The 27,192-nt window shown below is 37.1% G+C and overlaps 1 protein-coding gene across 10 annotated transcripts in view; it reads left to right on the top strand.

Moving 5' to 3' along the window:
• TANC1 (tetratricopeptide repeat, ankyrin repeat and coiled-coil containing 1) overlaps positions 1–27,192 on the top strand; it is a 119,554-nt gene that overhangs the window by 79,839 nt on the left and 12,523 nt on the right. For 9 of the 10 annotated variants that reach the window (XM_069780567.1, XM_069780566.1, XM_069780573.1 and 6 more), the window contains 12 exons: positions 3,280–3,537; positions 8,767–8,892; positions 10,997–11,278; positions 12,182–12,333; positions 13,610–13,841; positions 15,073–15,239; positions 17,303–17,910; positions 19,295–19,403; positions 19,621–19,743; positions 20,630–20,866; positions 21,525–21,710; positions 23,686–23,764. In XM_069780567.1, coding sequence (XP_069636668.1) covers positions 3,280–3,537; positions 8,767–8,892; positions 10,997–11,278; positions 12,182–12,333; positions 13,610–13,841; positions 15,073–15,239; positions 17,303–17,910; positions 19,295–19,403; positions 19,621–19,743; positions 20,630–20,866; positions 21,525–21,710; positions 23,686–23,764 — 2,559 coding nt within the window. The remainder of the gene's footprint in view (positions 1–3,279; positions 3,538–8,766; positions 8,893–10,996; positions 11,279–12,181; positions 12,334–13,609; positions 13,842–15,072; positions 15,240–17,302; positions 17,911–19,294; positions 19,404–19,620; positions 19,744–20,629; positions 20,867–21,524; positions 21,711–23,685; positions 23,765–27,192) is intronic. The other variant, XM_069780571.1, reaches the window with a different exon arrangement.

Below are 27,192 nucleotides of genomic sequence, written 5' to 3'. Positions count from 1 at the left end.
CAGGATAATAGGCTGGAGCTCTATTCTTTAACCTTCTTTAAAACCTGTTCTTGACTGAGAGCTTTCCTTCTCTCAAGTGGACAAGCGTCGATACTGATATGAACCTACTACACATGTTTTGCAAGCTTGAAATACTCTATGAGTATGTCCATGTTCTAAATTAGTTCAGAACTAGCTTCGTGTTTGTTTAAAGTAGTATATTGGCATGACAACTACATCATCCATTGTATAACCTTGTAAGTACTAATATTTTTAAGAAAAGGTTTTTTAACCCAATGATAAAAGTTGCTTATTGAACTAATGAAAAGGAGGGAGTTTCAAAAATAGGAGAAACATGAAAAGAAGTCCTTCATTATAAAGGGAGAAGAGAGAGCATGGCGGAGTTGTGAAGAGTATGAGTGTGAGAGCAGGTGGGGGAGAACTCTGTATAGTTTCTTCAGTCAAGCATATATGGTTCATGATCATGGGACCATATGAAAATAATCTGCCACAGTTCTGCAGAGCTGTCATTTGTGCCTCAAAATCAGGGAGAATTTGAACACCACTTGTCCCTTGGCAACCCATGACAGCACCCCTTACATCTGTAAAGGCATGAAACCAAGAAGGGAAATAAGAGGCATCTCTCTGATAAATGACCTGTGTTTTTGTTTTTTAAATACAAATGTGTCTGTGCATTCAAATTTGTTATTAGTAGTAAATGTGCATTTTAAATTATGTTTAGCAAGTATATGTTTTCTAATGTCTTTGACAGAGTTGATCCAACCATGAAAATAGCTTTCTCTTTCATGCCACTTATGTGGGCTTCCATTGTATTTCTACTCCCACTATGTTTCCTGGGCCAGCAGACTCTGATGGGAAATCTATCTTTTCTTCCTTTCCCTCTTTTTTTCACTTACAGTTTAGGTTTCTTCTAGTTTTCTAATGTTTTCCTGCTGTAGTTGTTTCTATTGAGTCTGACATAATAGTGGAAGCAGGTTTTAATCTTCAGTAATGAGCTAAGTAGCAGAAAAGACTGGGCTAATGGCCAAAATGTAAGCTTTTTCAGGATACTTGCCACTGTTTCAGTATGGAAATCTTGAGCAGTGAGGTTTCCTGATGCTACATTTCACTCCAGGAATAATCATAGTTTTAACTATTTCATACTTCAGGAGGAGCCAGATTTTTTTGACATGACCATAAAAATGAAATAAATTTGTCATGCATAAGTACAGTCTAAGCTGTGTACAAAGGTTAATGAAATGCCTGAAAAGCTTTTTCTTCTGTTGCCTCTAAAATGTATATCATATTACTGGTATTTCTTAGAATAGAAGCTCTTGAATTTAAGCATCAGGTCTTAAATTTCTTGTGAATGTGAGGCGAAGCAGGAAGGATGCAAAGTTGTATGAGTACCTCATCGTCCTACAAGGCTGAAGCCGCAGTGCAGTTGATGTGAAAAAAGAATAGTTGGTGCTTCTTCTGACTGGAGAAGCCTCAGAATTCTAAGGAGAAGTCTGTGTGTTTGCATTTTGTTAGCAGTCTAATATGCCAGAATGTTTTACTTAATGATTTGGTGAGTTGAGTGTAGAATTGCCACATATATACCTTTAACATTTAAAAACTTAGCCTGGGGAGGCTCCACAGTTCACATAGATATTATTTGAACTGGCATTGATTTTTTTTTTTTAAATCCTGGTGCCCTTTCATCTCATTTTATGTCTTCCTCTGTTGCATTCAAGTGTTCAAAACACATTGAGTGTTGGTCTAACCTTTAATAAGTATTTGTTGTTCAGTTATTTTGTGAGAGTTTAATCTAAGTATTGAAAAACATTTTAAATGAAGCAGAGTAATTTCACTATTAAACATACAAAAACCAGTATATACTTGCAAAGTGTTTTTACGTGAGCACATTAGCATAGTTTTATCAAACATTACTCAAGTAGGTCTTTAGGAATATAAATTCTTCACACATTCAGTTATTGCAGGAGGCCTTGATTAACTACAATCTTGAGGAACTAAAGATGCACACTGATAACCCTCAACCACCAAATTGGAATATTTGGAGCACTCTAGATAATGCAGTTTGTGTTGTTTCAGCTTTCATCAAGTGAATCACTGCAGCAGTGGAAGACTACTGTTCTGTAATGCAGCATCCAAAACCACCTGTGTGGTCTTTAGTTGTCTTTTAGCTGAGGATCTGTCTAGCTTTGTGCTGCTTATTTTGTGGCATCTGAAATTTTCATAGCAAAAATCCCACATCTTACTGCCAAAAAGTTTCACAAACTGTTGAAAAATTATTTGTAGATGTTTTTTGGTTGGTTTATAATGACATCAGAAAAAAAAAAAAAAGCCTTTATTTGAGCCTCTGATTTATTTTACACTGCAGTACACTGAAATACTTAAAAACCTAAATCAGTATGTTTAATATAATCTGAATTTTTGTTCATATACAGTACTGGGTCTGATCAAACATCCATCAAGCCTTGTATACTCTTTCTGAGGGTGAAATGTGGTAGGTACTTAAGATGTAGTATACCGCTCAGTTGGTGGAAGCTTTCTCTCAGGATTAGTTTGCCAAGTATGTGAGTGCAGGCTGGTTGTAATCCTAATGTAGCTATCTATGTTAGGTGAGCTAGATCTCTGAACAACATTGAATTTTTGTCATTTATGCTTCACAATATACAGGATGTTTGGCCACAAGTAGGCTTATGGAAAGCCTTCCAACTTTGGAAGAACTGTGGAAGTTTTTTCGAAGAAGTGAATTTTGAATTCTTTTTTTAAAATATTAGTCTTCAAAAATGTGAATCATCAAAAAGATGCATTTAAATTTTTTTATGGCTCTACATGCTGTTTTTACTTCTTAATGCACTTTTGTTGTCTTCATGTTTACAGAGTGGTTTGCAAATTTGCAAGATATGTTATAGAATTTTAATTTTGAAAACAAGTTGACACATGTTTTGGTGAAGTAGTAGATCCTTCATATAAAGTCATAAATGCTCTGGGTCCCCCCCCCCCCCCCCCCCCCGCCCTCAGCACAAATTGCATAGATCTAAAGATACACCTGGATTATTCAGAACTTTTTCTTGTCTCCTTTCTCAGGTGTTCTTCCTAATCTGAGAAACTGTTGTTCAGTTCTTTTAGATAAATAATATTCCTTAAACTCAACGAAATATCCAGTGAAGAAATACTTGAATATCTGCTGGCCCAAAATGCCATTTGAGTATGAAAATTACAACACATATTAACATGAGTGCACCATTTTCCTCTGATGTGTACTTTAGGTTTTTTTTCTCTCTTTTTCAGCAACTATAACAAGTTCATCAGAAAATGATGATCGTAGTGGATCCAGTTTGGAATGGAACAAGGATGGGAGTCTTAGAGCTGGAAAACATCAAGGGATTAGTCATGATCGAAGAACAGATAATTGTTCACCAGTTGCAGAAGAGGAGACCGTTGGATCTGTTGAGAATTTGCCAAAACCAGTACCACCAGGAGAGGGTCCCGTTCCTTATGCTCAAAGTTCTGGCTCTTTAATAATGCCTCGTCCAAACTCTGTTGCAGGTAAAGTCCTGAGGTGGAAAAAAGGATGTTCTTAATGATAGCACGTTTCTGTTGAATCTTTCTGTTAAAGTTAGGGTGTTACTATGAAAGATTTTTTTATAGGCTAAAAAGAAAAGAGCATAGGTTCTAAATTGAATAGATGAGCATTATCCAAGTTGTTTAAAATTGTCATACAGAGGCCTTTTATGGTGCTCTTTAGTAGGTATTGGTTAGGTCAGGACTTCTGGAACACTTGAAAGTGCATCAGTCATTCTAGGACTGTATCTGGCGTCAACTAATGCTTGAGGTTGTTGCTTTTGTGCATGTTCACGTTTGCTGGATCTGTAAATCTGACTAACGCTAAGAGCAAAATGATACTTTGATCTCTGTTGAACAAGTAACATATATATTTTTTAAAGAACTATGTGAAATTCTGCCTTCTAGGTGAACCTTTCATTTAGAACATGTGAGTCCATTCAGTTGTGATAGATAAATATGTGAATTACCGTTACTTTTTCTAAGAGTTGTGAAATAGACAAATCTCTGAAAAAGCACTTCTGACTTGGAATCTATTAGTAGAGCCTGTCAGATTCTAACAATAATGGGCAATTTGCTTACATAAATAACCCTGCAAGAAAAATGTTCTGGTAGTGTTCAGAAGCATGGCTGCCATATATGTGGCAGTAGGTTTAGCTAATTAAAAATTCAAAATTAAAAACTTGGTAAAAGCAGTGTGAAGAAAACTTCAGTAATGAGGTTAGGGCTTGGGAGTTGGTGATTCCTAGAGGGAAGATGGGAGGATATTATACTACATTCCAGCTAGAAAATATTGCAAGTAAAAGGGAGTATTTTTAGTATAAAAGACGAAACAAAAATTGATGCATGGGATTTTCTTAGTATGGCAAGATGTATAGGAGAAATATTGCTAGTAAACCAACTTTTGAAATCGTCAATAGCAAAATTTTGGCAAAGAACGTGCTAGCAATTTTGATGATAATCTTTTAAATTCTGACAACACCACTTTAAATTTTGGAAGGCTATAGATTTTAATATGAGCGCTAATTCTGTGGTTTTGTTGTGAAGGCACAAACATGTTGGTTCAGCTGGGGCAAAAAAAAAGAAACAGTCTCCATTTCATTTTCAAAGGAAGTATATAATGTGTTTATTCTGGAAAAGTCCAGCAAATTATAATACATTGGAACTGCAATAGAAAAAGAATGCTAATGCAGCCCAGTAAATGTTATTATGAACCTAAGACTTGTCGGTAATATCCAAAATCCGATGCTTTAAAAAAAACAGTCCTACATTTAGAATGCTTCATGAAAGATACTGAAATGCACACTGCAATCTTAATAAAGGTAATATGAGGTTTTAAAGTACCACAAAAGTCATTAGCACATTGTTTCAAAATTCTACAGTTGAAGGTATTTTGTAGCAACATATCATAATATGAATACAATAATGCCCAGGTTCACAGCGGGAGAGAGAGTCCACAGTTCTCCATAAAACTGCTGTTAGCACTGAGCAAAGCTTTCTGGCTTTCTGCTATATTTGTTCATTAGAATCATCTGTTGACAAAAGTGAATGTCTTACAGTGAACAGCAGCAAGCAATGGTAATAAATTTGCATGTCTCTAGCTATTTTATGTAGTTACAAAATGACAAACGTTAGAAACAATTTTCGAGTCCGCTTTGAAAATACCTTGATTTACCTGCAGTTTGCCTATTGAATGAGCTGAGCTATAGTTTTGTAGCGCCAAAAAGTTAAAGCTCTGTGCAAATTGTCCCATGTCAAAGGAAATGTAATATCCTGATCTTAGGTGTCCTAGTATGTGATAGTGCAGAGATTTTGGCTACAGATTTTTGTGAAATCTTAGGTGCTTTTAAGCTGTAAATGACTGTTTTCTGGCTTTTGACCACCAGTGTTAAATATCTCTCTTTAAAAACTGGATACTTGTGCTACACGTGCAAGAAATCAAATAATTAATCTGCAATAACCTTGCAGATAAGGGTGACTGCAGAAATTTTTCCTAGATGAACATGGGATTGGAAGTTGTCACACTTCCACTCCCTGCTAGAGAAGCAGGAGTGTTGTTTTAGGAGACATTGAATTGCGTCTTACTGTTACTGCTTCCCCTTTTATTATGTCTCACTCCCTGTTTTGGAGTTCTGAGATGGACCACAACCATGCCATGCTCCTGCTTTTCCTTTTATCTTATGTTATTCTCTTCGTGAAGAAAACTGCCTCATTCATGAACATGATGAATATGATATTCCAACTCTGCATCGTATGTCAAGCTCATGTGTTCTGCTTTGATTATCATTTGGAGCATTTTTATTGCTTGCATGTGATTCATGTTTTTTCCACATAATTGATCTGCATGTCTGTTTAAAACTAGTGCCTTTTGGAGGTGGACATGTGTTTTGCTGACTCTAGGACATGATGGGGGAGGAAGCAGCAACCACCTTCCTCTCATGGATATTATAGCACTACTGCATAAATTTTGGGGAATTTCACTCTGTACTAAATGGCTTTGTTGCCAAAGAGGACTGCAGTAACTGCCTTTTCATTGTTACAGCTGCCTGAAATACAGATCCCCAGATTTTAGCTTTGGCTTCTTGTAGACTTAAGAGTACCTGAGTTTTTCAAGTGTTAAAAAAGCATAGACTACTTGAGGTTGTAAGGGGCCCCTGGAGGTTTCTGGTCCACCACCTCACTGGAAGCACATCCAGTTAGAACAGTTTGCTCAGGGCCTTGTTCAGTCGAGTGTTCAGTAACTCCAAGGATGAATATTCCCCCATATCTTCGGGCAACTTGTTTCGGTGTCCTCAGTGAATTTTTTTTCCTTTATATCTAGTGTGAATTTCCTGTGTTCCAGCCTGTGTTCATTGCCTCTCATCCTGTTACTGTGCCTCTCCAAGAAGAGTCTGATTGTGGCCTCCTGTTAGGTAAAGAATGACAGTCAGCTGCTGCCTTAGCCATCTCTGTTCAAAGCTGTACAAACTCAATTCAAACCTGAGACCTCCCTCCATGTTTGGTGCAAAGGAATTCTGTGCAGCCTCTCATATTTTTAAAGTGACATCCACATGAACATTGCTTTTTTTTGACTCTGGCTCTTTTTCTAGTCTTTAAACTCTTTCATTTCATTGTTTTATTATTCATCCACTGCATTCAGGATTTTTTTCATTGCTGTAAATTTGGACTGGAGTTTAATTTTCAGGCTGGACTTCTGCTATATTAGTACTGAATACCTTGGCTCTGAACATGCCACTGCAAGCCCCATTCACCTGTTACAACTTGGACCTGTCGTTTTGACTTCCCTGCTTTACCCTAGGAAGAGATGGTAGTCAGTTAATGCTCAGTAGGTCTGTCTCTTTCTTGTACTGGGAAGCCCAGAACTGGACACAGTACTTCAGGTGTGGTCTCACCAGTACTGAGCAGAGGAGGATTGCCTCCCTGAACCTGCTGGCCACACTCTTCCTCATGCAGCCCAGGATGCTGTAGGCTGCCTTTGCCACAAGGGTGCATTGCAATCTTATGGTCTGTTTGTTTACCACCAGAACCCCAAGGTCCTTTTCTGCACAGCTGCTTTCCAGCCTGTCAGCCCCCATTGTGTACTGATGCCTGGGGTTACTCCTCAGATGGAGGACTTTGCATTTCCCTTGGTTGAACTTCATGAGATTCCACTCAGCCAGGTTCTCCAGCCTGTCAAGGTCCATCAGAATGCCATCACAGTTGTCTGGCATGTCAGCTGTTCCTCCCAGTTTTGTATCATCTGCAGACTTGATTAGGTTGCACACTGTCCCATCATGTAGGTCATTAATGAAGATGTTAAACAGTACTGGACCCAGCGTTGATTGCTGGAGTATACCACTAGTGAGTTGCCTCCAGCTGGACCGATCACAACCTTCTGTGCTCATTCATGCAGCCAATTTTGGGTCCACCTCACTCTGCACTTATGTAACCTGTACTTCATCAGCTTGTCCGTGACAGTGTTATGGGAGACAGTGTCAGAAGCCTTACTAAAGTCAAGGTAGACAACATCCATCCACCAAGGCAGTCATCATCTTATAGTATCATAGAATCACAGAATGGGCTGGGTTGGAAGGGATCTTTAACTACCACCTAGTTCCAAACCCCTGCAGTAGACAGGGACATCTTTCACTAGGTCAGGTTGCTCAAAGCCCCATCCAGCTTGTGTTCAGTTAAGAGCTCCTTGCTTATCCATGCAGGCCTCATGCTATATTTGCTTTATTTCCTGCTTGTCAGGATGGCCCTTTCTTGAGCTTGCAGGACATTATCCTTGAGTGTCAACCAGCATCTTTGGATCCCTCTTCTCTCCAGGACTATATGCCATGGGATTCTTCCAAGCAGAACTCTGAAGAGGTTACAGTGTCTGCTCCTGAAATCTGGTGGTGTGCTCCTGCTTTTTGCTCTGCTCTCTCATATCAGGATCCTGAACTCCACCATCTCATGGTCACTGCAGCCAAGACTGCCCTCAACTTTCACATCTATGACAAGTTCTTCCTTGTTTGTATCAGGTCTAGCAGACCATCTTTCCTTTTTGGCTTCTCAGTCACCTGTGCCAGGAAGTTGTTGTCAGTACACTCTGGGAATCTGAATTGCTTGTGTCTTGCTGTGTTGTCCATCCAACAGATGGAAGATTTTGAATTTGATACCAGTTTGAAAACTGCTTTTTTAATGTGAATATTCATTTGGTTTATTTCTGGTGAAAAAGTATATATTCCTGACATAACTTGGCAAATATGTTCTCTGAATTTTCAGTTCTTCTTTTGTATAGCTATCATTTTGGTTTAAAGATTGAAGAAAAATAAAAAAATGTTATCCAGAATTCTGTAGCATTTGATACACAAAGAATATAAATATTTCCTCAGAGATAGTATACTAGCAGCTAATATCTGATCCTGTTCCTAACACCTCTGACCTTACTGAAATGGTTGTTCTCATAGTAAAAAAGGAAACTGTATTAAGATGAGAACTGTTTACCACATGAGGAAGTTAAGGCAGATGTGAAGGCCATCTGAAAGGGGAAAAAATCCAACTGAATCTTTAGTGAACTTGATTGAAGAGCATTTTGTAAATGTTATAACATGAATGACTTCAACCAATGCCATTGTCTAGAAAAACTTGTCTGTAAGTACTATGTTGAGGAAAGAACTGTAATAAATAATAATGTTCTTTGTAACTTATGCTGAGAGAAAAATAAGCTTCAATCCTTTAATACTATAGCAACAAGTTCAACCAAACTGGAGGATCTGAGCTATTTGGATGGACAAAGAAATACTCCTTTACGCACTTCAATTCGCTTACCTTGGCACAACACTGCTGGTGGAAGAATGCAGCAGGAAAGCAAAGGTATACATATTTACATCTGCATCTGTCTTGACACAGTCATACAGTTCTTCAGTAGTTTTGTAACATGGATGTTCTGTGATCCTTGTAAACGCTTCCGTCCCACAAAGTGCTCCTGAAAGATCCCTCAACTTGTCTGAAAATAAGATGCTTGCTTACACTTTTTCCTCCATAATGTTGTGGCTTAGAAATTGAATGTATAGCTTTTAATAAGAAATCAGTATATTGTTTATCTAAGTGTGCATGGGCAGTGCAGCGCAGATCATGTGAATCTCCAAACTGAAGTTGTGTAATACCAGTGTTCAGGAACTGTTCTGAATATTTTCTTGACTGCTAGATTTTATCATGTGATGTTCAGGTAGCAGTGTATTGCAATTTAAGAAATACTATGCTGAATTTAAAATCTTCAAGAGGCTGTCACTAGAATTCTATTTTAGGAAGAAAACTGATCTGATAGCATCACACTTAACTTGTGGCTAATATATACTTCAATATCTCTGGTCTTTGAGTCTGAAAATAGCAGGTTTATGTTAAATGCAGGTGATGTCTGCGATTTTTTTGTTTTCTCCTCTTAACTAATGTAGTCATCTGCAGGCTCTGTTAATTTACCAACATCATAAATGGGTGATTTAGACCACTTAAGGAACCACTGTCTTAAGGTATCAGCAAAAGCGGTTTTATTGAAATAGGATGTTGTAAAAGTGCAACTTAACAAAGTTTGATGGCAAGGTTCACTCTATTACTTACTGCACAAAGGATATAATGATTCAAAGCTACCAAGACAAAATCTTAGTGCACTGTAACACAAGGTTATGCACAATATCGGTCACTTGCAAAAGATGTGCAGTGTGTGAGGTCTCTGCCTTGAGGAGCAACCTTGAGGGGCGTCCCAGCCCAAGGGGAGATCACTGCTGTGCAGCCACGCTGCCTAGCAGGGAGAGCTCAAAGAAGGCTCACTTAGGCTGTCATATTTATGGGATAAAGTGGTTGGCTGGTAGTCAAATTGCATGTGATGGGAAAGGTATTCATGAGACTCCTTGTACCCACAACTTTCTTTGTTCTTTGGTGAATGAGTCTTGGAGGAACCACCTGCTGTTCGTGTATTAATCGAATGATCAGTGTTCCAAGCTCATATGCATTGATGCTCACTGTGTCACTCTGCTCCTTTGTGGGTTTCCAGAGAAGTTCTTGGCCTGGTTACAGCTCAGGGCTCTACCTCCTTTAGAGCCTGAACCAAACTACCACTGGTTTGGTAGAGAAGTTGAGTGCATCCGTCACAACCAATGACAACTAAAAGCAGAACAAATTAAGCAAATTCCTGGTAAAACTGATCTTGAGATCATGTATAGGTGCTGTGCTGTTCTCTTTCATTTATGTTTTTTGATAGTCGTAGATCAATGCTGAAACAGCATTTGTGTAACATTAGGTTTGGTTAATGAATCCTCAGCATTATATAAGTGAACATTATTATTTCTGTAAATTTTAATGCATTTTATGCAACCAAACCCAAATTACTCTTCTCTCTGTAAGTCTTGTCAGGTGTGCCAAATGTATAGATTAAAGTAATCAAACATGACTACACTTTCAGCTGTGCTGTGTAATTTCTATTCTTGTGGCTTCAAAAGTACAGAAAAACAGGGTAGTAATTTTTTTTTTTACAGTACTTTAAAAATATGGGGAGTGTTAAAACAGAAAAATTTATTTATTCTCTGTACCTTTTTCTGTTTCTCTCTAAATGTCTTTACAGATCTGAAGACCTGACACTGAGATGCTCAGCATTGTAGTTCACTCTAAACTGAATGTTTGGCAGTTCCCCATTTATAGAATTATTAATGCATTTTTAAGAAAACCTTTGGATTCTGCAACTTACTAACTCAAATTCAACTGTAAAAAATCCTCAAATCATAGTTGTAGCTTCTCTCCTAGAATTTAATTCACATAGGAATTACGGAGGCTACTTGAACTGAGCAAATCGGTCTTTAGCTCTAAGAAGCCTGATTATGAATGCTATTAACAAGGTCACTGAATTAAATGATCTGAAACAGTGCTGTTTTATTGCATGTCGAGTTTCTTCTAATAAACTTTTCTCCCTGCCACCTCTTCTCAGCTCGTTTCATCCCCTATAAGCCTCAAGACATTTTGCTGAAGCCACTATTGTTTGAAGTGCCAAGTATAACAACAGACTCGGTGTTTGTTGGAAGAGAATGGCTGTTTCAAGCGATTGAAGAAAGATTGAAGAATACTGATCCAGCAGAGAACAGAGGAGCAGTCATTACTGGAAATGTGGGATTTGGGAAGACTGCAATTATTTCACGGCTGGTGGCACTCAGCTGCCATGGAAGTCGCATGAGGCAAATAGCTTCAAATAGCCCTAATTCATCCCCCAAAAGTACGTTCTTTTTCTGAGTAATTGTTTGGTTATTGTGCTGATAATAAGCGTTGAATGTTGTTTGCTTTTTTGGCTTAGGGTAGTGGGGCCTCATCAACTCCTCACCAAATACTTGTTTCCTCCAGTGAGGAAAGGAAACTGTTAAAATTGTATGCTTTGACAAATACCTTCCACATAATATAGCGTGGGCTCAGCCCGTGAAAAGAGACAGTGAAATGGAGACAATATGTAGAATCTATTCCTTCTGTCAGGCAGTGTGTACCCTAAACTCTGTTGGTAGTGTGACTGGAGTAGCTTGTTCTCCCATTAGTTTGGAAAGAGAGAAGTGACATGTTTCTTCCCCACTGTGTATCACATGCTTTTTGCTACCAGGTGTTTTCCATAGAATTTCAGTAGAGGCAAGAATGAAGCTATGGAGAAACCCATTCTGTCTTCTACCGGGATCCATAGGATTCTATCACCTGACCAATCCAGTGCCTGTGTTAACTGGACAGATGGTGTGACTGTCATTACTGCTACTTCCCCTGCTGACACTTCAAATAATAATAGTATTAATAATAATGATGAATTGTTCATATTTTTCAAGAGTTCAGTCATATAATAACTATTAGTTTAAATGTGTCATCACATATATAATTTTCGTAAGGAAATTCTTCACATCAGCATGGTTTTGCTTTCAGTAATGCTATAGTTTTCCTCAAAAGTCAGTTGAATTGTTTTAAAATTGTGAAGTTGCAAATATGGCCTGTATTTATCAGACTAGTTGCAGGCTTCTTTTAATGCTAGTGTTCAGTTTTAATGTTCACTCTAGCAGTAAAGGATATTCTGTGGTGTTTTCCTGTAAAACAATCTGCTATCAGCAAATTTGGTCTCTTTTGTATTTGTTGCCTTTTAAAAAAATAGGTGGTGACTCCTGTCAGGAGATTCCCTTAAGTCAGTTACCCCTGTCTGCTCCTCCAACAAGTAGTATCAATACAATGAAGACTCTGAATTGTCCTGGTACTCCTGAATACCAAAATCAAACAGGTGATTCTGTGAGACGCCTTGCTTCAAAGGTCAGTTTTCACTTACTAATAGATTTTCAGTATGTTAGAAAACCTCTAACACTGGGGGAGACAGTCTGCTTTGCAAAGCCTCCTGGGTATGTCAGTAGTCAGTGGTGGGAGAACTGGCAGTAACCTTGGACACTTCTAAAAGATGTGTATGATTCATGACTGGTGAAACCAGCTACCTACCGTTTCTACCTTTGAAGTTGTTACTTGAATTCTGCTTGGTCTTAGAAGGAGTTGCGTTAAAAATTTCACATCTGTTTTATGTGTGTATGGGAAGTTGGGATCCTTTACTTGCAAAAGGGGCTGTGTGTTCTCTACAGGTAGATGCTTAGTGTACCTTCCAAAAGCAAACCTCTGGAGAAAAAAAAAAAAAAAAGATAAAATGTTTTATCTGTGTATAATCCATCTTTATTCTATGATACAGGTTGAGTCTGAATGTAGTCTATTTTCCATACTCTAAGAGTCTGAAGTAAGCCATTGAAGTTATTTTTGCATTAGATTATTATGATGTGTTTTATTTTTTGCTTAAGTAGTAAAAATAATTAATGTCTGAATTGCTTACTTCATGCAAATAGTTGCGAGGAAAACGTGAGGTTATTGTTGCAGTCTTTAAGGTGATGTGTATTAGTTGGAAAAAATGTTACGAAAGCTACTGAAGTGAAAGCTTTTTATTTACTGTGAACACCATGTTTTCCTTGCGGTTTGATTCCCCCCCCCCCCCCCCAAGAAATGTGCCCTATGTTATATTTTTAAGTAATACATACCTTTTGCAATAATCAGAATAAAGCCAGTTGTCCTCTTTCTCTATTTGCTATATGAGGATGTCTTTAATAGCTGTCTGTCATTTACTTTTGCCTGATAATGATCAAATTAGTCCTTGGGACATTACAGTGTGTGACACAATGTTATTAAATTATAGCTAACAGGTTGCTTAGTCAGAGCCTCATTATTTTCCGTGTACTACTTGGTTACTTAGCTGTTTACCCACTGTATCCAAATGGCATGAACTCAGATTATTGTTTTCCTGCCAGAATCTGACACTTTGATTTCTTTTCCTCTTTGCATGCCCTGCAAGGTCAAAATCTATTTCATTGTCTTCCTTTCTGTGTCTCTGACACAGACCATCTGAGATCAGTTGCGGAGTTGGATAATTGTTCTAACACTGAAAAATATTCTGTAGTTGAAAGAGGAATTTAGTAACACTTTATCATAATTGGACTAACTAGTAACCAACTTAAATATTGAAGGGGTAACACTTTTTTTTTTTTTAATTCTTCAGGTCGTTGCTTATCACTATTGTCAAGCTGACAACACATACACGTGTCTTGTCCCAGAATTCGTGCACAGTATTGCAGCTTTACTTTGTCGTTCAAATCAATTAACAGCATACAGAGATCTTCTAATAAAAGAGCCTCATTTACAAAGCATGCTTAGTCTGAGATCTTGTGTCCAAGATCCAGCAGCAGCTTTTAAAAGGGGAGTGTTGGAACCACTTTCAAACCTCAGGAAAGGTAGGTTAAGCAGGAAGTGACTTGGAAACTGAAGCTAAACTGCAGAAAACGTGAAAAAAAATCTAAGAATATGTATTTTAATGCTCTAGGAGAAATAAATAAAGCAGAATATTCCCAGAGAAAGGGATTCCTTAATTGTGGTAGTTGTTTGTAACAATAATAGGTAGGTTTTGAACAGTTGTTTCATGTTTTAAAATAAAATTCTGTGAAACTTGCTAAAGATCGTGGAAGCTTCACAGGGGGTTTTTTGCCAGAAAGCTCAAGGATAACTTTGTAGCTTGAAGTTAAGGCTGGCACATTTGCATTAAAGGATTTTGTTTTCAGATGCTTTTGAGTTTTGCCACACTTATTTGTTTTGTAATTTTCTGTGCCTAAACACCTGCAAAGTGGGTGTGGTTTTGCTTGCTTTTAAAATTGATATGGTAATTTTCCAGAAAAGCATGTAACAACATGATTTTGGTTTTAAAAAAAAACCTAGCAAAATCCTCCTTGAAAACATCTAGCTTCACAGTATGTGCCAGCTTGTGCAGGTACTTGATATATGGCGAGGCAAGGGAGGAGATGGGCCCATGTATGAACAGAGCATATGTCGTTCCTATGAAAACTGGTTTGCAGTCTTGAATTTCGTTGACAGTCAACAAAATTCCTGTGAAATCCATTGGCATATCTTACATTTACCCCTGAGATTTTCATCCTTAGCAAGTGCTCAAAATGAATATTGGTAGCTTCTCAAGCTGTTGCAAAATAACCTTTTCTCCTCAGAACTGAAAGTGTAAACCAATGCCTTTATGATTTTTGCAAATTGTAAACTTTTTTGGTTAGGTAAGTCCAAAAAGGATAAGTTTTAAGTAAATAGCTAATAATTAAAAGTAGTGTTAACTAGTAGCGTAAACAACCTACATATGCCTTCTTCCCATATCCATGCATCTCTTATGTTAACAGCCTTGTTTAATCTTTTAACTCTTTTTTAAATGAGTTTTGAAATAGATCCATAATAATAGTGCAGTAAAAAACACTATTGTAGGTGATTGCTTCCACTTTTTATCATTTTATGGCAACGTTGTTTCATATCTCCAAATGTTTTTAATCTCCTAAGTAATGCTTAAATGCCATAGGAGTATTGCTGTGCATAAAGATATGTTTTTATTTCTTGATGTTCAAAATTTGGGGATAAAATAAGTCACTTGATAGGAGAATTTGTATTAATCCTTTCCTTATTTTCATACTTCAGAGCAGAAAATTCCTGAGGAAGACTACATAATTTTGATAGACGGTTTAAATGATGCTGAATTTCATAAACCCGATTATGGTGACACACTTTCTTCATTTATCACAAACATAATCTGTAAGTTTCCTCCCTGGCTGAAGCTCATTGTCACTGTAAGAACTAACTTCCAGGTAAAAACACCTTTTAACTTTTTTCTTACCCTCAAAGACTAAGTGATCTTTTATTATTGGTGCAGCTCCATTATTATGAAAAATGATGGATTTAGAGGAATTCAAAGTAAAGTCTCTTGGGTTTTTTTCCTTCCTTACTTTGTTGTTGCATGTTTATTTACAGTGCACAAGTATGATATTGTAGGCCTTTTTTGTTTTGAATCACTTTCCTGGGTATGCTAGTAGAATTGCTAATACACGAAGTGGTGAAATCAGATTATGTTTCCTTGGCCTTCAAGATTGAAATAGATAAATGAATGATTGAAAGCTTATAAAAATAAAAGTAATTAGAAGCCCATAGTGATTTTTTTCCTTCAATGTTTACTTGTTGGAGTGTATTTCTGCTGGTATTAAGCTCTGGATTTTTACTTTTTGGGAAGGGATAAGCCACAATTCCACTATCTATGTTGATGAGATTGATTTCTGGCCTTATTACCATTGATCTCTGCATCTCTTCATCTGTTTGCTGCCCCTGAAAAAAACCAGTCTCAAAACTTCTGGTTAAAGCATTTTGTCAGAGCTAAGCAGCTAAGAGATACTTGCAGAAATCCTGAGGGTGTTTAAGTGAGGCCATACAGAATTCCTGGTTTTCTGTGCTGGACAGTAATGTTCTGAACAAAAGTTCTGGGTTTGTTTCCAGCACTAGTCAGGCTGTTTTAAGACAGTCAACTTCAGTTCACTTCAGTTTAAAAAAGAAGGTGTGTCTCTTTTAGTCTTTTACCATATCTCTGAGATATAGCGCCCTTTATATATTTTGACAGTGCTTGAGATACAGCTCTATCAGTCCTATACTGCTGCTTGACTAGGCATCCCTCATTCTTGAAGAAAACTTGGAGGACTGAGTCCAGCTCTGTGGTAGCTGTTTACTAATGCAGTTGAGAGTAGATCTGGACAGAAGTAGGCTGATGGCTCCAGAGTTGTTCTGTGCACCAAGCTGACAAGGTGCAAGACAGTGCTGATGTGAAGTTGGATGTGTGATGTGGTTGGACTAGATGACCTTTAAAGGTCCCTTCCAACCCAAACTGTTCCACGATTTTGTGTCTGTTTTGACAATGTTAAGGTGCAGGTGTGCTTCAGTATGACCTTCTGAGAGTTTATTTCATATCTGCCTTATTGCCACTAGGACCCTAAGCATTTAACTGGCTGAAGAGTTTAGTTCTCAACTAAATTTTATTTTTAATGAGGGATTTCTATAGTAGAGATGGTTTTCTCTCTGGAGAAGTATCCGTCTGTGATCAAAACATCTTACTAGCCTCCTGAAAGTTCAGGTTTTTGAAATCCATTCAAAGTGGAGTAGAGAGTTCCTTTTTGTGTTGTGAAAGTGTTGAGATGTTTGTTAAACCCTTATGATATATGCCTCTGTGTAAGAAGTTTTAGGTCTTTTGGATCTTTCTTTACATAAACATAAATGTGTTCTGTGTTACCTAGACATAAAAATGTGTTACAGTAAACCTGTTGAAGTGTCTTGACTTGTCCCATACTTGTTACTTGCCTTAAACTAAATGGGGGGCTGTATATGTGTGGATGGTACCTTTCTGGTACATTGTGACAGGAAGATGTAATAATGAGGAGATTCTTGTCTCTCTTGTCACTTCTGATATTTCTTAATAAATCACTCCCTCTTAATAGATTATTCCTTCTACCTCCCCCTTTCCCCTGGCCCATCTTAGGGTACAATTCTGGTAACTGTTTTCTGTTCCCTTAATTTTGAAGTGATCATTTCTATAGCTTATCCCCTTTAGTTGCCTTGCTGAGCTTGGTCAGTAAAATATTTGAGACCTTCCTATGAAAAATGATGAAATGTAAAAATACTGTTGTACCTGTTACCAGGGGACAATATTTGCAAAGCCATCACAGAGATACTAAATTTATTTTTAATCTGTCTGGTACTCATTACAGAAGAGAAATATAGCAAAGATGCATTGTTGAATTTTCAGTGCTGGAATACTGTAATGCCTGTGTGGTTTGTTTTTTGTTTTGTTTTTTTTTCCTTTCCTGTTTTTTTCCCCCTCTTCCCTTCATAGGAAGTAGTAAGTTCACTGCCCTTTATCGCAATATCCCTGGACAATTTTCCAGACAACAAAGAAATTCATGATGACTTGAATGCTTATATTCAGTACAGAATTAATAACAGCCAGGAAATTGTAAACAACATATCTTTAAATGGAAAAGCTGATGCAGCTATTATTGGGAAAGTGAGTAATCACCTGATCATGAGAAGCCTGGGATCTTACCTCTATTTGAAACTCACTCTGGATCTTTTCCAAAAAGGTCACTTAGTAATCAAAAGTGCAAGCTACAAGGTTGTTCCAGTGTCTCTATCAGAATTGTACTTACTTCAGTGCAATATGAAGTTCATGACAAACTCTGCTTTTGAGCGAGCCCTGCCAATATTAAATGTGGCACTGGCATCCCTACATCCCATGACAGATGACCAGATTTTCCAAGCTATTAATGCAGGCCAAATAAATGGTGAACAGCAATGGGAAGACTTCAGCCAAAGGATGGAAGCCCTTTCATGTTTTCTGATAAAAAGACGTGACAAAACACGCATGTTCTGCCATCCTTCCTTCAGGGAATGGCTTGTTTGGAGAGCAGATGGTGAAAATACTGACTTCTTATGTGAGCCAAGGTAAATGAAACCTGTGGTAGATCATGTTCAAATAACTGCAATTATGTTTTATATAATTGGTTGCAACAATTGGTGAGAGGAAAGAGTAATGTTAAAACACAAGCATGCCTAATTTTTTCCAAAATAAAAACTTCTATATGCTTAGAAGTATCAGAGTTAGAAGTATCAGAGGTTACAATGCATAATTGACTTTGTAGAATTTGCAGATCTGCATTTGACTTTGCTACCTTCATGGAGAAATGAGTACTATTTTGTTAGTAATATAGCAAAATTGTTGAGAATTATGTGCAGCAGTACCTTGTCTATTTAGAGTGCAGGAATAGAAAGAACAGATCATTTGGGCTCTTTTAAACATAAAAATATTAAGACATTTTGTTCTATAATTATATCCTCATGGCATTGTTTCAGTTTGTTCCATCTCACCTTCTTTCACTTAGCATGAATTAGTTAAATTGGAGACAATAAGCTGTTATTGTACATGCATATTCTTGTAGTCTGCATCTTCCATTTTTTTCATATTCTTCAGGGTTTTACTTTGTTTGTTTTTATGAAAGAATAAATAATGCTGACATTTAAAATTAGCACCAACCCAAGACTTCTCTGTGCTTTTGAGTGGATTCAACAAAAACAGTTCAGCAGGTGGAATTACCAGGGTTGCAGACTGTTTGGCCCCTACCGTTTTTCAACGTTGCTAGCTGCACCCTGGGCCCATTGATACATGATGCATGGTGCGTGCTGTAACAGAAGGTGGAGTGTTGCCTAGTCTTACTTAAAGCTTCCTTTTTTTGAAAAGTTCTGTTAAGAAATTTCTGAAGGTGGGGTGAGAAGCTCCCCGCAACTTCATCCCCCAGATGAATAGTCTAATTAGCGTATGGTTAATTGTTCAGTTCCAGTATACAGTCTGATTAATGTACAGTATATGATAACGTTGTTTTCTCAGGGTTATGCCATTTCCACTGTTTCCTAGAACACCAACTAATGTAGATGTAGAATTACTAAATACACATTTTATCTCAAATTTCAAAAGGGTTCAGATCTTCTAAAAGGATTGGATTTTATCTGAGGTACCTGCAGTTTCTGGCTGTGAGATGAAACAATACAAAAAGGGAGCAGTATGCAAATCGGTGTCCAAAGCTGCACTGGTTCTGACATGGGCCTCTTGTGAGGTGACAGTAGAGAAATATTAGGAGTGTGTTTCAACTTTGAAATTTACCTTTTTTCTCTTTGCATTATTTTGTTACAGAAAGAATTTTTTTTAGATGTAGTGGTATGTTTCAGTAGTGTGACAAAGAAAGTCGAGCTATTGTGACAGGCATACAGAAGTGTTAGAATACTTAGGAAAGTATATTTATAAAAGCAGTTCTCTCTTAATCCTTTTTACTAGGAATGGACATGCTCTGCTGGCTTTCATGTTTTCTCGACAAGAAGGAAAGTTAAACCGCCAACAAACTATGGAACTTGGTCATCATATACTTAAAGCTCATATTTTTAAGGTAAAGCTTACAGCTTAATAGGTTTTATGATCTATTCATATGAATGCGTCTTACAGATTCTCCTCTGAGTTGCTTTAATAATTTTTTAGAAGCTTATGCAAAATACTTGGTAGTGCTAACAAACAGTATTGTTACTTCTCTTTATACTGATGAGATGTAGATGTAAATAGTATTTCTAATCCTATAGAGAGATTTCCTGTTATATCATTTCTGTTAGGGTCTCAGTAAAAGGACTGGGATTTCTTCCAGTCATCTTCAAGCCTTGTGGATTGGTTATAGTACTGATGGACTGTCTGCAGCCCTTGCCTCTCTTAGAAACATCTATACGCCCAATGTGAAGGTAAGAAAATAAGCATTCATGTACAATCAGTGCTTCACCTGCCACTGTTGCTGTAACTGTTGATGAACATCAAAATTAATGTAACGCTGGAGAAGAAAAAAGTCACCACTATGCATCTGTAACTGAACTCCTTTATAACAAGTCTTCATGTACTTTTTAAAGCTGTTGTTAAAGTCCAGTTCAGTTCTCCTTGAGAGTTTTGATGGAAGGAAGGGTTTCACCCTGACTCTGATGTAGCCACACTCTGTAGTGTAGATAAGCGTGTGGATGCATTTTCAGGGAGCCAGATGTATGGCCTGATTTGCTGGGCAGACTTCAGCCATGGTTTTTTTTATATGGGGAAGTATTAAGGGAACTGTAAAGGAGGCAATACTGTGAGAGTGAAAGGCTGTAAAATGCCAGAACTTTGCACTATTATTTGAATCCCTGGATTATGGATGGGGAAATCCAAGTTGACAAGTTGCAATTTTAGCCAACCGCTAGGCCTTTTGATCGGAAATTTGCGTGTATGCGCGCACACACACGCGCTGATAATTTTTGGGGGTTGCTTTTTATGCACTCTGGCTCTCTGTTAATGGAGTCAGTTATGTAAATGTGCAGAGTAGTAGCAAATTACACAGATGAAATTGTGCTGAGAGAGTAGTGAGTTTCAGGGGAGAGGTGAGTTCTATTGGGAGTTCACAGTTTGGTAGTACAATAATCTATGTGCTAACAGTTGATTTTAAACTTTCATATTGCTACATATGTGATAAAGTCGACATCTGCCAATAAAATCTGCATCAGAATTAGGGAGTAACATATGAGTACCTGAATGAAGATGTCAAAGTCTCTTAATAAATTCAGACAAATCTGAGGAAAAAAATGTTTTATTTAAATTAAATTTTAGGTGAGTCGGCTGCTGATCTTGGCAGGAGCAAATGTGAATTATAGGACTGAAGTACTAAATAATGCTCCAGTGCTGTGTGTTCAGTCGCACCTTGGACATGAAGAAGTGGTCACTCTTTTACTAGAATTTGGAGCTGCTATTGATGGAACTTCAGAAAATGGGATGACAGCACTTAGTTATGCAGCTGCTGCAGGTCACATGAACATAGTTTCACTGTTGTGCAAAAAAGGTGCAAAGGTAAGCTGATGCACAAAGATTGCAATGTTTGCAGCCAAAAAAGTCATGCAGAGGCCCAAAAAAACCTGTTGTTGATTACATAAGTATATAATTAACAAACATAAACTTGGGGCAGGGCGGCAGGGGAGTCCAGAACATCTAAACAGGCTTCCATGAAGCATTTTCCATGTGCCACTGATCACAACACTCTGGCCCATCTGTTCAGTCAGTTTTGGGTCCATCTCACTGTGCACTTACGTAACCTGTACTTCATCAGCTTGTACATGACAATGTTATGGGAGACAGTATCAGAAGCCTTACTGAAGTCAAGGTAGACAGCATCTGCAGCTCTCCCCTCATCCACCAAGCCAGTCACCTTGTTGCAGAAGGCTCTCAGGTTGGTTAAGCATGATTGCCCCTTGGTAAACCCATGCTGACTATTCCTGATCACCTTCTTGTCTTGCATGTGTTTGGAAATGTTTTCCAGGATTAGTTTTTCCATCCCCTTCCCAGCAACTAAGGTGAGGCTGTTTGATCTGTAATTCTCCGGATCTTCCTTCCTGCCCTTCTTGAAGACAGGAGTGACATTTGCTCTCTTGCAGTGCTTAAGAGCTTTTCCTCCCCATGGTGTTTCACTAGACTTTTTAACTTTGAATATTTTTTTTTTCCCCCAATGCAGGTTGACTATGTAGACAAGAAAGGCCAGTGTGCTTTGGTCCATTGTGCATTGAGAGGGCATTGTGAAATCCTTCAATACTTGCTTAATGTTGTTTGGATGACTCCTTCCCAAGAACAAAATTCACTAAGAAAAAGTCAGGCACTGCAACAAGCTCTAACAGCAGCTTGCAGTATGGGACACTGTCAGGTAGGTCAGGTCAAATATTTCAAAATGTGTTTGAATTTATGAGAATTGTACAACAATGCTTGCAGCTATTTTTAAAAGAAGTTTGGAAAGCAGAAATATTGAAACTTCTGATATTTAAAGTAGTATGCATTCTTAGCAGCTGTTTTAAATGCTATAGATAATTATCCAGTAATATTATTAGCTTCAGGATTTGTTTATATGTAATTTTCTGCCTACTTTTTCCTCTCTGTTCTTGGAAGCTGTCCTAAATCTCTAGTGGTAATGATGATATTCTGTATCAGTGATCCACCCTAGTATGTTTCTACTTCAGGTTGAATTTCTTTTTTTTATACTGCAACAAGTTGTATATTGCGCATACATGCACATGCTTAACTTTTTTTAACCTGATGCACATGTCAAGTTACACACTTTAGCTTACTTCAGCTTAATGTCGCTTAAGACAGAAATTTGGAGTTGTGTGGATGTATATGATAAAAGAAGTGTTTGTCAGTGTTACAGTATTGCTCAGTAAAAGGAACACTAAAAGTAAACACATAAATACTCAAAATGCTTTAGATATTTAGGTGATAGAAGTATGTCTTCTGTTCACTGGGAAAATAAATCTTAACCTTGATACAAAAGTAATCAGTAAGTAAAGATACTTGAATAAAGATCACGGTAGGCTGATGGAATTTCCTGTTTACGTATTACAAGTGATGTGCCAAAAGTGGAAACGTAAAATCCCTTCCGTAAAACCATTTCAATATTTACTTCTTTTAAATATATTTTTTAGTTGCTATAAGATCAAGAATCTGATCTTTGAAGTTGTTTACATGATTCAAACGTATGTCTATGCAATTAATTTATTATATGATATATAAGCCATCACTGTCTCAGAATATAAATTGGAGGATTCTGAACTATCATTAACTTGAATTAATGGAGATTTCCTTCATTCTCAAAAGTTCTTGTTTGCTATCCACTGATTAAATGAAAGCAGTCAACTCCTGAGTATCAGCAAAATTGATCACATTAATCATAAATACTTACTCTTACCTGAAAATGTCCATCTTTCTCTATTTTTAGGACAATAAGAAGCTTTATTTTTCTTAGCTAGAAAGAAGACCCGTGTGTTTCATGAATTTTGAATAAATTTTATTCTAGAGTTTTGAATTTTAGAATTTTCTATACATTGTTTACAACACTTCTCATACAGCCTGAAAATATCCATATACTTTCTCCTTTCCTACCTTTGCTTTTTCCCATAGCATCCAAAACTTTTGTTAGTGTGGTTCTACTCCCTTACCTGCTTACTGCAGTCTCGGTGACGGTGTCGCCCATTAGAAAATCTGTTTAAAATAGCCATTAGCAGAGGTTTTAATTTAAGAATCTTTTACTGGTAGGTGGTTACAAAACATAGATTTCCTTAATAAAACAAAAACAGAGCAAAACTTAATTTATTAACTCATCTCAAGTTTAAAAATTAGCATTTAACAATGTATTCAAACCATTCTGTGAAGAAATTTTGAAAAACAGCTACATAGGAATCACTATTTCACATTGTTTATATGTTTTTCCTCTTACAAGATGTGTGCAAATACTCTCTTTTTTCCTCTTTGTTTTAGACAATAGGGAATTTCCTCACTGAACTGGGATGCTTTATTTTTGGCATTGTTTGTCTTGATTATTCTGGTATACATAGGTCACACAGGAGCTTATTAAATTATAAACATGTAAAACCCCCTGAACCAATCAACAGAAGGGCACTAGGCTTTTTTTAGAAACTGCTTTCAGTAACGTTCAGTTGTCTTCAAGTCATACTAAAAATCACACTGAACTTGCTTTGATGGATTGTGAACAATATTAATTTTCTTTGATTCGTATGCATTAAGAGAGAAGCACTCTCACTTGTTTTAAATCTTTTACCTGTTGCTATATCTTGCAAGTGACAACTGATGGTTTTTGTGACTCACTCTATCTCTGCTGTTTTTGACAGGTGGTTTGTTACATCTTGACAATTGAAAAGGACCATGAAATAGACATCAATGACACTGATGCTTTGTGGGGAGAAACAGGTATTTCCTTTCTCATATTTTTCCCTAATTAGAGTTGCTCATTTAAGAAGTAAGAGTTTTTCATTTTGATTTTTTTTTTATTTAATTTTCTGTGATAAAAGCCACAGGAGAACACCAGTTTTAATAATAAAATGCTGTTTATAAGTATAGAGTTTTTAACTTATTAAATCTACTCATCTCCTGTATTGAAAAGAAGAGTTATTTTAGATTAAAATTACTGTAAAATACTGATTTCCTAATTAAATTGAAAATGTCTGTGGAAATATAGTGCTTCAAGCTTCAGTGTAGAATTTCATAGGATTATCTGTTTGAGAATTTTTTTTTTTTAACCTCATTTATTTGCAGGAAATGCTAGGCAATTGCCTCATTTGTTCTAATTAGGCAATGGATGAAAAGACATGCCTTTGTATGTATGGGAAATGCCAAAAATTTTTTTAAAGACAGACTGTAAACTGTGCAGCCTGCAGCTGAAAGTTTTCCTGTTTTACCATATGAGTAACATCTCAATTTCATTTAAACAGTTGAGATTGCACAAGCAGGTGGGAAAACAGTCTCTTTCAATGATCATCAGTAGCCTCTTCACGTACCGGAGAAGCAAATGTTCTTTATTCCTATGCATATACAAAACTCTTGCTGCAAATCCAGTGAATTCCAAAAAATGTACATCTGTTGCTAAAGTAATTTTCCTTTAATATTTTGTTGTCAACAGTTTGTACTGAAATTCTTACCTAATGTATTGGGAATCTTTATTCATTAAGTAAGTGCTTCCTTATCCAGTCCTAATTTGTTATGGAGGTGAAGGTCTGAGTCCAGAGAACTACAAGCCGTTCCCTGTTGCACTTTTGTGCTCTCTGAGATACAGAATAGTAAGTTTGGGACAAGAAAAACCTGTAGAGTGAGTCAAGATAGCCAGGGTTAGCATTACATGAAATATTTATTACTCTTCAATTATTGAACGTAAAAAACTTAAGTGGAAAGGATGCTAACTTACATGCTGCTGGAATCTTGGGAGTTTTGCATGTGTGGGTGAACTGACCCATGCATTGTACTGCATGGTTCTTTGCTGTCTGTTTTGTAAATGAGATCAAGGTATGGAACTGGATAGTGATAAAACTTAGAAGTATGAGGCAGATGGAGTGAGAAGTGTGTTTTGTGAGTGCCTGTTTCAAAAAGGGAAAATCCATTGCACCTTGAAACAGCATAGAACAACCTTAAAGACCATTCCTTTTCATTTAGTAACATGTTCGGGAACAGCTTGTTTCTGTTCATTTATTTGTATTGCTGTTATCTACTTGAATCCTAAGTTGGTTCTGCTCGTTATGGAGGCTGTTTCAGTAGCATTTTATATTGTGAGTCTTAGAATGAAAGACAGCTAAAGATCATCATTGCCGGTCCCAGTATTTTATCACATTAATGTAGCTGAAGGCCATGTTTGTACAAAGTACAGGTTCAAGGCAAGTCAAATAGCAAATAAAGTGAAACACATTATATGAGAGGATATAGGGGTGGGAGACTTTTAAGCCTGTTTTCTAAATTTCCTTAGTTTACCCTTTTCAAAATGCACATTACTATGTCTTAGTTGGAAAAGACAATCTTAGGTTAAAGACATCTCTGAGATGTTTTTCCAGCCTCTTATGTTCTATACAGATTAGCTAATTCGGAGCATTGCTTACTGTCTAGTAAAAGTGATAGAAAATAGCATCATTTTGTCTGCTCTTTGCTTTTGCAGAGTGCCGTTGGGCAGATCAGAGGTGATCCTTTTGAGTGGAATAGTTGGAATTCCTGACCAGAGTTTAATCCTGATGTTGTTTAAGCTGACTGGAGGAATTGTTTAGTCATTTTATACCTGGATAAGGTATAGGGAGTTATATTGTTGCTGTAATGTTAGTTACACCATGAGCTAAAAGGCTGGTACTGACAGAATAAAAAATGTGACATTTTTGAACAAGATAGTTTGTTTCCCCTTTAATGGTGATACCTGTAGGAGTTACATTCCAGTTTTTGAGATCTCAACAGTTGATGTAATTGTAACATAGTGAAGTATCAGTAAGTGAAGAGTGAATGGGTTAGATATTGTTAAAAAAAAAAAAAAAAAATGAAATTACTACTTCCTGCAGTGTTTGTAATTTCATTTAATTTCAGCATTCATTGGAATTTTTAAAAATTCTACTTCATCATGTTTGAAAATGCTAAAAAATTAGTAACAAGAAATTCACAATTTGACCAACTTCTTATTGGAAAATATATGGTATTAGGATTTAGAATATGGAGGGGAGAGTCCTTTTGCTGATTCTTGCAGAAGTTAGCACATGAACCCTTTTTCTAAACAGTGTTAACATTACTGATGATGCTTCAACACAAACAACAAAAAAACCATTTTAATTTCAAGCTCCATTTAAAACACACAGTAAGTTGATGTGAGCAAAATGGAAGAGGGGAAAAATAATGATGGGGAAAATTTTTTATTTTCAAGCTTCAATGAGTGTCCCAGGGAAAAGCAAGGAGTATAATAAGCTATAGGAGAAGGTGGCAAGTTGTGCAAATGCCTTACAGCAACACTTCAGTGTTATAGTACTGAGTAGAGTCACAAAATACTAGTGCTGGATCTGTGGAAATTACCTGCTTTCTCATAAGCCATATATTGTGAACACAGATGTGCAGTACTTTGTATGTTATGAATGTCTAAAGTAAAGATTGTATCGATGGTTTTATTATTGTGCTACATGGACGCATTTGGTACTATATTGTGCTGGACTGCTCCATCACCAGCGCATATAGGCATGCATGCAATTGCAATACTCTGGTGTTTTCAGCCAGGGCTGAGAAGGTGTCCTCTGATAGTAGTAGCTACCTGTTTAAAAGTTGCAAGGTTACTGCGTTTTAGATGGAGGTCAAGAGCACTCACTCTTGACAACATACACTGTTCAGTTCAAAAAGATTTTTAAGGTGAACTAGAAGGTTGATGCCTCTTCTGTACTGAAAAATGTACAGGAATCCCTTGAAGTCCAGAGCAAGGGTAAACACACAGGAATTAGAACTATTGATTGATAACCTACTGTGTTTTTCACCGTGAAGAACAGGGAAAGCAATTTTAACTAGTGCAGAATGAAGCTAAGTTGTCCAAGATACAGACTTTCTGCAGAGATCTAAATATCTGATGTTTGGCAATACATCACTGCTAGGGATCAAGTAAGCAGTACTACTGAAACTTGAGTTACAGTCCCTTTGTTGAATCACAGAACTGTTATCATCTTCGCCTTTTGAGAAGGGCCTGATGGAAAAAGATTAAGTTTTCTTGTCATGAAGAAAATGATTAATGAAAAAGGAACTAGAACTGCCTCAGGCTGGTGGGTTTATCGAAAATTTTCATAAAGATTCCTTTTAACCTACAAGCTGTGCACACGATACAGTTGTTATCTTTGAGAATC

The sequence above is a fragment of the Haliaeetus albicilla genome, chromosome 4 (genome assembly GCF_947461875.1).
Source record: "Haliaeetus albicilla chromosome 4, bHalAlb1.1, whole genome shotgun sequence".
Classification (NCBI taxonomy): domain Eukaryota; kingdom Metazoa; phylum Chordata; class Aves; order Accipitriformes; family Accipitridae; genus Haliaeetus; species Haliaeetus albicilla.
This window is presented reverse-complemented; position numbering and strand designations above follow the sequence as displayed.